The 12584-nt window shown below is 40.1% G+C and overlaps 1 protein-coding gene across 1 annotated transcript in view; it reads right to left on the bottom strand.

Annotated features, from left to right (window-relative positions):
• Positions 1-3436: 3436 nt before the first annotated feature.
• Positions 3437-12584, bottom strand: part of tbc1d9 (TBC1 domain family, member 9 (with GRAM domain)) — a 42193-nt gene continuing 33045 nt past the window's right edge. Inside the window, exons 19-22 of the mRNA XM_061679305.1 lie at positions 12006-12074; positions 10481-10584; positions 6176-6355; positions 3437-5597 (exon numbers count right to left, since the gene is read on the bottom strand). Of these exons, the coding sequence (XP_061535289.1) occupies positions 5157-5597; positions 6176-6355; positions 10481-10584; positions 12006-12074 (794 nt within the window). The 3' untranslated portion in view covers positions 3437-5156. The remainder of the gene's footprint in view (positions 5598-6175; positions 6356-10480; positions 10585-12005; positions 12075-12584) is intronic.

Here is a 12584-nt window from a genome sequence, read left to right as displayed (position 1 = left end):
TCGATGGGATTTATTCAACTGACTGGAACACAACAGTCACAAAGTTCACAACTAATCAGTCATTTTGTTGATTGAAATTGGTACTCGGTATCAGTGAGTACTCGACTGAATACTCGTATTGGTCTGAAAAAGTGGTATCGAACATCCCTACTGTATCACTGTAACGCAGTGACTCCCAACCACTGTGCCTCATCTGCAATGAGAGCACGTCAGGTCTGCTGCGGGAAATCATTCAATTTCACTTCATTGCTCTGAATTTGATTTATTTCCTGCAAATAATCTATCTTTGTGCATCTATCTATGCTAACGATTTATAGTGAGAGGCCGGACAATTAAATGCTCTTCCACTAGATAGCAGAAGGTCCAATTAACCTGTGTATTCACATTCAGACGACAGAATAATAGCTTTGTGTCCAACTTAACTTAAAATTTGTGAGTAAATTTAGAAACCTATATTACATCATTTTTTGTGCCATTTTTGTTTCGTGGTGTGCCGCAATTTTGTTTTTTCTAATGTGAAATGTGTGCTTTGGCTCACTAAAGGTTAGGAAACACAAATACGAGCTCTCTTAAAGTATGTACATAAATGGCATTAAAAAAAAAAAAAAGTTGACTTACATGGTGTGAAATGTGGATTCTCGCGTGTCACTGGGCAGGATTAGCAGATTGTAATCCATAAAGGGCCGGTAGGATGTGGTTTGGCTGTGTTATTTATGTAGCCCCCATCCCCTTCCCCTTCCCCCCAGCCCCGCCCCCTCTATCTCCGACGTCTTTATGATACACAACACGAGAGGCGTTACTGTGTCTCCCGGAGTCAAAAGTCCAGCCACTGTCAAAAAGTCAATGTTCAATTGGAGCACTCTTCAAACAAACAACCTTGTCATAGGCCTCCTGCCACCACCCTCCCACCCCCCAATTCTCCCCCACCTCCCCCTCTGGAAATGACTGTCACCAACGTATTACTAGTAAAATTTCATTCCCCTTCCATTCATGCCATCATTAACTAATTGTAACACATCAACTGGAGGTTTAGACAATGTATTTGTAACCACGTCCAGCTTCTCTGAGCGCTTTTTTTTTTTTTTTTCTTCCCCCCCCCTAAAGGCACGGGGGGAAAGGCATCACGGCGACGAAGGTAAAAGTTGTGACTGAAGTTCACAGTGGAGCAGATAAGAGCTTTTTGCATCATCGCACCGCGTTGTCCCGCTTTCATAATGCCTTGCGCCACAGACGTACATGGGAAAAAAAAGAAAAAAAAACATGACATACAGTGGATATAAAAAAAAAAAAGGTCTACAACCCAAGATGGCACAAGATGTGACTACAAAAATGTAATGAAAAGCCTCCTAGAACAGCTGAATTGAGGTTTTATCTGTGGCATTTTAAATGGGGACAGATGTGTGCTGACTCCCGTTTAACATGAGTTTAAATTTGACTGGTTCATTCAGAGGATTCTGATTCAGAACACAGCCACATCCCAGTTGTAAGAGGGTGTGCATACTTGTGCAACCACGTTATCTCTGTTTATTTTTACTTCATATCCCCCCCTTTGACCCTTTATCTTGGTCATCATCTCAAAAACCTGGCATTTGAACAAGGGTGTGTAGACTTTATATATATCTACTGTACATGAAAAAGGTGCCAAAATTGCAACACGTGGCTTATCGTGATTGTTTTGGACCACCTCACTACTGCAGGGATTCTTTTATTATATTTCTTAAATGATTTAATGGTTAGTTTTTTAAAATTTATTATACTACTAATAATTTTGAATGAGTTTGTCTATTGTACTGTGGGAGATTTTGTATTTGTTTCAATGATTTAGTATGTTTTATTTTTATATTATACTCATTCTTAGTGAATCTTTTAAAATATGTCATACCTGTTATAGAATACAACTCTTTAAAGTAATTATGTATTTTTATTACATTTAAATAACATGTTTTATATTTTGTATTATTGTAAATTTATTTAATGTTTTTTTTATTTTTATTGTAATTGCTTTTTTAACTGGAATTGTTAGTTATTGAGAAAATATTTTCTATATTAGTGTTTAATACCTGAAGTCCTCATTTCTTGCAAAAGAGGAGACACAATTAGTATAATAATAAATGAAACGATAAAAATACATTGTAATGTATTAACTAAAGCAACTACATTACTTATTTTTTATTTAAATGGACTGCATTTTAGCATATTTATTTGATACCTTATCGATTTATTTTTTTTTTTCAAATTTGAGTGCATAAATGTATAACCAATTTCCTTAATTTTAACTTGCTATACTAATATTTATTTATATATATAAGGAAGGAAAAAAAGAATATATATATAAAATTCTCGTAGACAACCAGAACATCCCCGACCAATCACTTTCTGGAAGGACAATTCATAGCGCAGAAACGCTACCTAGTGGAGAGATTGGCCAATCACAGCCTTTGATTAGAGTAATTAGAGGTCCTTTTTTTTTTATACTCATCTGTACTTTTATAGAGGTAAGTGTGTGTGTGCGTGTATGTTTCCTGCTAAAACGTAGATCCTGAACCACTGTTTTTACCATTGATTCATTATTAATTATGATTTGCTGTGGCGTGCATCCAACATTGCGGAAGGTTGGGCCCTGTGTTGAGGTTACTGAACCGTGATTGGTCGACACCAGACACAACCCGTTATTTTGTTGACAGCATGGACAATATGTTATGCTATATGACCTTCATTTCGAAGAATTTATAGTAAATGATTCACTATTATTATTTTTAAAATGTCAGATTTCTATTAATTTGTTTTATTTTTTTGGACAAAATCTTTGTAGACAATATTGTACCCCTCAAATTAGGGCAAATAATTAAGTAAATATTTTCAGATTTTTTTGTTTTTGTTTTTATAAATACGTAACAACTATGCTACTACTCCACGTTAACATGGATATTTGAATTCAACAGCTGTCAATTGCAGTGAATGAGTTAAGCTGTGTTGTTGCCGAAACTCAAACATTTTTAAGTTAAAATAAAAATAAAGACTTTTTGGTTCTGGAGCACCGGGAAACCTTTCACATACACATCAGGAGCCCCAGTGCGAGCACAAAAAACAAAACTGCACTTTTCAATACAAATGTAGGCTTACTTGCCCCCCTCCCCCTTGTTTTATGAAAATATTCAAATATGACTAAAGCAACTATGCTTTTAGGATCAGGAGCACCAGGAAAGCTTTCACGCACACCACAGTTGTCATCAGTTTCATCATTACATATAAACTCGGTAGGGCAGTTACTATATAGTAACTGCCCTACTATATAATAGAAAAAAAGTGACTTTTTGTAGGACATTAAATCTAGACGCCTAAAATTAAATAATCCGAATTAAAGCAACACGTATAATTTTTGATGATGAGGTCATAAATAATAATAGGTGTAAAGCAGCGGACTCAGTCTCAATTTCATTTTATTTTGACGTCGTGCTATTCAGTGCATCGAACAAATGAAGCAACAAAAACAAATGTGTACAAAAATTGTAAAAAAAAAAAAAAAGGCATCAGGAACATAAACTATAAAATACATGAGTGCTTGTAGAGCCCACATAAAGTGACAGTGTGTCCATACAACAGCGCTTTAGTGACATTGTCATCCTACACTACCTAAACATTTTCTACTTACTGTACACCTCTCAGCACTTCCTGTGTAAAACTCTGCATCAGGATCATTGGAAGGAATAACTTGATTATTTATTCCCATTATTTGGGAAGGTGACATAATCAGCGCAAGTGGAATAAGCGTACGCTACTTGTCAACCGCACGGTACCCGCTCGGCTCTACTCTCCTCCCAGGTTTTTCCACTGGCAAAAGCAGCTGGTTTCTAGTACCCGTTTACGAGCCGCTGGTCTGCGCTTGGTCAAAAATGAACCGGCTGTTGTTGTTAGCTCCCGCTGTGCCTTAGTCTCCATTTTGCTGCAGCGCTCTAGTTCTCTCACTGCCTGCCGTCTCTCTTCTGATTTCTTTTTCCTACAGTTAAGGAATGATGAGTTGCATCAACATGAACAGTCTCATGGTGCAGTGATTCCAAACCATTGTGCCAAAATCATCCAATTTCACTTCATTGTTCTGAAAATCATTATTTAAAACAAATAATATATCTTTGTTTATCTATCTATCTAAGCAAATTATAGTGACAGGCGGAAGATCCAATTAACCTGTGTATCCACCTGTTGCCATTCATACAACTGAATAATAGCAAAGTGTTCAACTACACAGGCCCACGTTTCGCACTGAATAAGTCAATCTGTGAGAAAAGACATATAGAGTATACATTTTGGGACATTTTTGTGTGCAGTGAGATTTTGCTAACATAAAATGTGTCTTGGCTCAGTAAATGTTGGGAAAAACTGTAATAGATTACAGTGATAGCACTATCTACTGTACAGCGACTACATGTGATTACAGTATGTTGTCTCTACTCGAGAGTTTTTGGTGACATTCATTGCACTATTTGACATGACAGTAATCTCCCGTATATTGGCAGTTCGCTGTTCATAAATTCACTTTTTCTGAAATTCCCTTGAAGTGTTTTGGGAAAATAGTTTGTCGTTATTTACCCTTTAAACTATTAATACGGGCAATTAGAACCTTTTACAGGCATCGATTACAGTGAACCTCCCTACATATTTCTGGCTTTTGCCGCCATCTTGTGGCATTTTGGTGCCAAGCAACTATGATGACGTGAGTTGAGGATCTTCATTTTAGAAAAAAAAAGTAGTGTTTTGCCACCATCTTGTGGAATTTTGGTGCCGAACAACTATGTTGAAGTGAGTTAAGGAGCTTCATTTTAGGCAAAAGTCACGCTTTGCCACCATCTTGCAGAATGTTTGTGCCATGCAACTATCTTGACGTGAGTTGAGGAGCTTCATTTTAGAAAATAGTGTTTTGCCACCATCTTGTGGCATTTTGGTGCCGAACACCTATGTTGAAGTGAGTTAAGGAGCTTCATTCCGACAGAAGTAGTACTTTGCCAACATCTGGTGGCATTAATCAAAGATTTTCGCAATAGGTAGCAGGGCTCGGTTCCTTTCCGCCGCCAATAGTGGGGGATTACTGTCAATATTCATCTAAAACCCACACGAGACGGCGTACAAATATAAATAATAAGCGGTAAGAAGTCTCGGTCTCAACCGGAGAGTGAGATTTCATAGTCACTGGTGGACAGCAGGGCTTTGCGTCCGACTTTGCGTACATTCTTTGCGTTGGTGATGCGGGCCGACATGTCCGCGGGCTTCTCGAAGTACAGCACCAGCGCCTGCTCGGTGAGCACGGACGCCAGGAACTGCTCGAAGGTGATGGCCCAGTCTATGTCCAAGCCGGGTTCAGCGTCCTTCTTCTTCTTCTTCTCGTCCCCGTCGCTCCTCACCAACACCGTGTCGTCGGCGATGTCTTCGCAGCGCAGCCTGTTGTTGTCATCCGGGTCGTGCGAGCCGGCGCTGAGCACCGAGTACGACGACACCGATGTGTCGTCCTTGGCCTCGTCGTCCGAGGTGAGCATGGCCGATTTGGGAGACGCGTCCTCCAGCTTGATGTCCTGCATGGCTGGCGAACGCTCCTCCTCTTCCTCCTTCCAAAAAAAAAATGTAAATTAATTTCTTGGCAATTTGGAGAAGGAAATGCAGTGCTGCCTTGACTTACGAGTGCCCCAAATTATGAGTTTTTCAAGTTATGAGCCAAGCTGACTTTCTAGGTTTGTTTTACAAGCCTAAATTTGCTGCCGCCCGCAGTCTCCTCTTGGATAAAATTTGTCCAATCTTGAGAATTCACTACAAGAGACCCAGGATTGTACTCCACAGTCTCCACTTTGCTGCAGCATCCCATTTCCTTAATGCCTACTGTCTTCTCTTGGATAAAATTAGTCAAATGTAATTCAGGAAACTCAGTATTACACTCCACAGTCTCCATTTGCTGCAGCTCCCCATTTTCTCGCTCCCCGTAGTCTCTTCTTGGATAAAATTAGTAAAAATTTGAGAATACAGGAGACCCTGTATTATACTTCAAAATCTCCACTTTGCTGCAGTTCTTTCTTGCTGCCCGCAATCACTCACTAAATGCAGTCTCATCTTCAATAAAAAAGAATAAAATCTTAAACACCGGAGCTACTCCTCCTCGTCCCTCATCTCGGGAACGTGGCGTTTTGCGTACCTCGGAGGAGTGATCCCCCCCGCGTTGGTGGTCCCGGCGAGCGGCGCAGAATAGCTTGCCCACCTCTCCCATCTCCAGCAGCAGGCTGGTGACGGTGGCGGTGGCGTGGTAGAGCTGCTGCTCGGCGGGGTCCTCGCTGAACATGCTGTACAGGGTCTCGCACAGCTCAATGAACTGAGTCTGCACGGCAACACAGGCAAAAATGATGGCAAAAGAATTCTTCTATCATTAAATACTGTACATACCACACTGAACTGATGTTCACTGCACACTTGGGCCCGACTGATATGGATTTTGTGAGGCCGCTGCCGATTCCGATATTTGGCAGAATAGAATTCTGATAGCCGATTAATTGGCCAATTAATTCAAGGAAATATATAATGACTGAAATGACTTAGTTTTGGTCCCTTAACGTTTACAACAATAAAGATATAAATTAGAGGCAGAATATTTGACTGTTTTACAGCACTTTGTCTTTTTGTATGGTTGAATGAATGGATTAAATCCGCCGGCTGATTGATCGGTCAGGGCCTACTAAACACTTGACCTTATTTTAAATAAAAAGTAATATTTGGCCTTAAGTTCAAATAATGTATTGTATTATTTGTTTAACTTTAATTCTATTTTATTTATGCATGTATTTATCTAAATACACACAGTGCTGGACAAAAGCCCGCAGCACACTAGAACACTACACTGTATTTTACAAAAAAATAAAATCAGTATTTGGCCTTAATTTCTCAGCAATTATTTTTAAAATACATTCATTTGATTATTTATTTTCTAGATTGTTTTTACTTTATTCATTCTGACAGTGCTAAACAAATGTACCCTGCACACTAAACTGTATTTTACCATATATTTGGTCTTAATTTCAAGCATTTATTGAATTGATTTTAGTACTAGATTGTAGTTATTACTACCAGTATTTATTTTTTCTGAAATTAATTCATGAAACTAAACACAGTGCTAAACAGCACACAGCAGACTAATTTTCCCCCAAAAAGTGAATATTTGACCTTCATTTGTCAGGAATAATTTTTTTAATGAATTCATTTTATTATCATTTCTTATTTTGAGCAAACGTACACTGCACACTATACTGTATTTTACAAATACATTTCTAAGAAATTGTTTTTTGTATTTTATTAATTCAAAATGGATGGCTGGATGGATGGATTGTAGAGTGGTGCCGTGGGATACGAGTTACCCAACTTTTTTCGAGTCTTGCCGATTTTTTTTTTGCTTTGACATGCGAGTCCGAACTTGAGATACAAGCGCTGTATGGTGGCAGGTGACTCAACTCACTTTACAACAAGCTGCACTTTGCCCGATACTGTTTGTAAATGTATTATAGTATTGTTAGTATTCTTCAAAAAAATAGGCTTCAAGCTGTTTATTGCCACTCTCAGCTGAAGGTTACTGTCAAACTTAACAAGACAAAGAGAATTACACGTGTATTTAAAACATCCACAGAGCTTCCGCTACCTGAATGCTAACATACAATGGGAAACTCCATAAGCACACGGGGCTAACAATTAGCATTTATTTGGCGCTGTTGTTACCCTTTAAGAAACGGATATCTGAAAACAAATGGTGTTGCAGACCATATAACAATACTCACAGGCATATATTCTGTATTCTCTGTGAAGAACAACTAATATTACTGCCGTACTGAGAATTCAAGAGAGGAGCTGAGCCTCCAATACAGGATATCAGTATGTCTGTCTCATACTGCCCCCATGAGGAACTATACAGCAAAGTTGGAAAAACAGTTTTGCGCAAACGACTCTAAATCAGTCTGGCATGCGTTCCAATCGCTGACTAATTACAAGCGACGATCCCCCAAGCTGAGAACAATAGCACACTAGCCAACGACTTGAATACCTTCTACTGCAGATTTGAAAAGGACAGTTTCACACCACACACCCACCTGGCCGCACCCGCGACCACAATCGCACCTCTGACTTCTGCGTTAACCATCCATGAACAGGATGTGAGACGCATCTTCAAACAACAAAAGATTAACAAAGCGGCAGGCCCGGACCATGTGTCCCCATCCTGCCTCAAAGTCTGCGCGGACCAGCTCGCTCCAGTCTTCACTCAGATCTTCAATAGATCTCTGGAACTGTGCGAAGTTCCATCCTGTTTCAAACGCTCCACCATCATTCCAGTCCCCAAGAAACCTGCAATCTCGGGTCTGAATGACTACAGGCCTGTCGCTTTGACATCTGTGGTCATGAAGTCCTTTGAACGTCTCATGCTGGACCACCTCAAGAGTGTCACAGGTCCCCTGCTGGACCCCCTGCAGTTTGCCTACCAAGCGAACAGGTCTGCGGATGATGCAGTCAACATGGGACTGCACTTCATCCTAGAACACCTCGACAGTGCAGGGACCTACGCGAGGATCCTGTTCGTGGACTTCAGCTCAGCGTTCAACACCATCATCCCTGAACTCCTTTCAACCGAGCTTCTCCAGCTCAGCGTCTCACCTGCCATCTGCCAGTGGATTTACAGCTTTCTGACGGGCAGGACACAGCAGGTCAGGCTGGGGGAGGCCACCTCATCCACACGCAGCATCAGCACTGGGGCGCCCCAAGGTTGTGTCCTCTCTCCGTTGCTCTTCTCTCTCTACACGAACGACTCCACTTCAGCGAACCCGACTGTCAAACTCCTGAAGTTTGCAGATGACACCATTGTTATCGGCCTCATCAAGGACGGTGACGAGTCTGCATATCGACAGGAAGCGGAGCGGCCGGAGCTGTGGTGCGGCCGGCACAACCTGGAGCTGAACACGCTCAAGACTGTAGAGATGATCGTGGACTTCAGGAGGCATCCTTCGCCACAGCTGCCCCTCACGTTGTCCAGCTGCCTTGTGTCAACCGTCGAGACCTTCAAGTTCCTGGGAATTACAATCTCTCAGGACCTGAAGTGGGCAACCAACATCAACTCCATCCTCAAAAAGGCCCAGCAGAGGAGGATGTACTTCCTGCGGCTTCTGAGAAAGCACGGCCTGCCACCGGAGCTGCTGAGACAGTTCTACACAGCGGTCATCGAATCGGTCCTGTGTTCTTCCATCACAGTCTGGTTTGGTGCTGCTACAAAAAAGGACAAACTCCGACTGCAACGGACAATCAAAACTGCTGAAAGGATTGTCGGTACCCCCCTACCCACCATTGAGGACTTGCACGCTGCCAGAACTAAGACAAGGGCGTGCAAAATCCTCTCGGACCCTCCGCATCCCGGTCACCAGCTCTTCCAGCTCCTTCCCTCAGGTAGACGCTACCGATCAATGCAAACTAGAACTAGTAGACATTCCAACAGCTTCTTCCCTCTTGCGATCAACTTCTTAAACACCTAACCTATAATTCCATTACAACAAGATGGCAATTTTTTGACTTGAGTTCGTTGTCACATTTCTGTGGGGCCAATTCTGTATTACTCGTGCACTCACTGTAGTTGTCTCGCCATGCTGCACTATTTGCATATACTGGCCACTCGTGCCAGAGTAGCATCTGCTCCATTTGCACACTGATTGAGGAGTATCTGTAACATTTGCACAACCAACATTGTCCCAGATGATCGCACTACTCGTCACTTTAAACCGCATACACTCCTTGAAGTCTCAGCGCCCTTTGCACAATGGTCATTGCACCGGACTATTGCAATATTAGTAATTCGAACTGCTCTAAGTGCTAGAGGACTCTGCATCTTTTTGCACAATTGTTTTTTGTCAATGTCTTTATGTCTCCAAAGTGTTCTGTAAATTGACTGTCTGTTGTACTAGAGCGGCTCCAACTACCGGAGACAAATTCCTTGTGTGTTTTGGATATAATTGGCAAATAAAGATGATTCTGATTCTGATTCTGATGTGGCCAAGGCGCACTCTCAAGAATGAGCAGCACATTTGAAGGATAAAGTGTGACAAAAACTTTTTAATTCCATTTAATCATGTCATTACTGAATTTTTTATAAAGTGTAATGTTATGAAGTGCTATTTTTCTCGTAAAAAAAACAAACAAAACAACATTCTTTTGGGGTTTTTTTAGGGGGTGGGGAGCTGGAACGGATTAATGGCATTTCCGTTCATTTTAATTGGGAAAGATGATTTGAGAAAAAGCAGAAGGGTTTTGAGTTACAAGCGTGGTTAAGGAATGAATTAAACTTATATGTCAAGGCACCGCTGTTTATGTATTTATCCATTTTATTTTTATCCATTTTTTTTACACCCAAAAAGTGTCTGTGATGTACAATGGTATCACAAAATCATTGGTAACAAGTTGAATGTGAACAAGACCTTCTTACCTGATTGAGCTTCGGGAGATCTTTGGTGCTCTCCCTTTTGGACTTGCTGTCCTGGTTCCACAGCTTTAAGTAGTGGCGATAGTCGTGAGCGTTCAGCTTCTTCACTGGAAACACATTTTCACAAACATCAGCTGCTATGACATTGCGTTCATTCACGCCTGCCCACCGAACAATGCATCTCGCCCAGTGTGCCCACAAACAAAGAGAAATCGCATCACTCTTAACAATTGTCATATGAACAACGTTAAGTAGGCCAACTTGTTCAAAAGGGTTTTTCCGCTAGCTTGTCACGTGGTATTTTGTTGATATCCTGATGCAAAAGTACACAACAAGATAGTGTTTTGGGGCATTTCAAGGAGAGTTAAAGCTTCCTTTTGTTGGAGTGAACACGTTTGTACAATCATTCTCAAATAATTATTTCAATGTTTGTTTTAATTAAATTAAATTATCTTTCCCCACTGAACTGAATGGCAATGCCATTAACCAGTTCCAGCCTCCCCCCCAAAACTCACAAGCTTTTTGGTAATTATTTTTAAAAAGAAAAATAGCACTCTATCATATTTTACCTTATAAAAACATAGAGTAATAACATAGTTAAATAGAATGCAAAGAATGAAACACTATCTGCATCATTATTTAATGCCTCAGTTCAATTCATTGTGCTATTCATTCTGGTTTGGTCCAGTTCCTTGGCCACCGGGGCCATATAATACAGACATACAGAAAAAAAAGCGTACAAGAAGAATATAAAATAAGAAAATTTATATATATATATATATATATATATATATATATATATATATTTTTTTTTTTTTTAAATAATAAAAATACAAGAGCCCCCACTCACTATTCTCAGTGACTCGGTAGGCTGCAATATTAGTTGTTTTTTATCACAGAGGATAAAGAATATATGCTTGGGAATATTGTGATATTGTCTGTCTACATCTGTTGCTCCACCGCCAGTGTTCAAATATCCGTTACTTAAGTAATAATAGTAATAACGCTGCAACTATCGATGCTAATTGTTAGTCTGTCAATGGCAGTTTTCCATTGTATGTTAGCATTAAGCTAGCAGGGCCGTTGTTAAGGAAAACGTTGTTTGGATGTTCTAAATACATAAGGTGTAATTCTATGTAATAATTATAATTTTATATTTAGTTTGACCGTAAACTTCAACTGGGAGTCGTATAAAATAGCTTGAAGCCATTTATTTAAAATTAAATGTTCAGTACTTGCCAAACTGCTGGTTGCTGTGAAGTGAGTTGAGTCAGCTGCCACCATACAGAATTTGTATCTCAAGTTTGCGCAAAAAAAAAAAAAGCGTCAAAAAACCTGTTAGTAGAGTAACTCGTATCTCAAGGCACCACTTTAATAAATACAATGTTCCTGTTTTCTGTTTTTTACTTTTTTCCCCCCTGTTTTGGCCCTAACATGAGCTCAAAACTACATCAATACATGCTGTACTGTTGGCTATGGTTGACTGAGGGCAATTTTGAGGTGTCCATGTTACTTGTGCGGTGCTCACCTTTTTCCGTTTTAAACATAACCCTGACAAAGCCGTCGTCCTTCTCGCTTCGGTTCTTCGCATCCTGGCCTGAGGGGAAGAGGACAAATGCATTGTAACAATTTGTTTTTGTAACGCACTTAAAACACTTCACAGTGTTGTTTGTTATTGGTTATGTGTTTAATCAAAAAATTTTTGTCAGGAAATGTTCTCCTAAATTTGCACAAAGATGCAGAGTTTGTATATGTCATGAGACTTCAGACCTTCACGAGGTCGATATGGCCTTAAAAAAAACTCACCGATTTTAATCGATTTCCACCCCCCCTTCACAAATAGAAAAAGTAAATGAGAATCAGTTCAATTTTCTTTTTCCGCGACATGGTTTCTCATGATACCAGACTTCCTAATCTTAATTTTGCATCAATTTCCACTTTTTTTCCCTCTTTACAGATAATGTGAAAATAAACGTTTCCTCTATGGAAAAACGATCCTGAATAAATTAACATTTTAAAATATTCAACTGTGAAATCATAAAATAAAACGGTTGGCTCGGTCGGCAGTTAAGCATAAGAACTGCTCCCCGTCCAGCTCTGTGACCGC

The sequence above is a fragment of the Phycodurus eques genome, chromosome 6, assembly GCF_024500275.1.
Source record: "Phycodurus eques isolate BA_2022a chromosome 6, UOR_Pequ_1.1, whole genome shotgun sequence".
Taxonomy (NCBI): Eukaryota; Metazoa; Chordata; class Actinopteri; order Syngnathiformes; family Syngnathidae; genus Phycodurus; species Phycodurus eques.
Note: the sequence above shows the minus strand (reverse complement) of the source record. Positions and strands in the feature narration are given on the sequence as shown.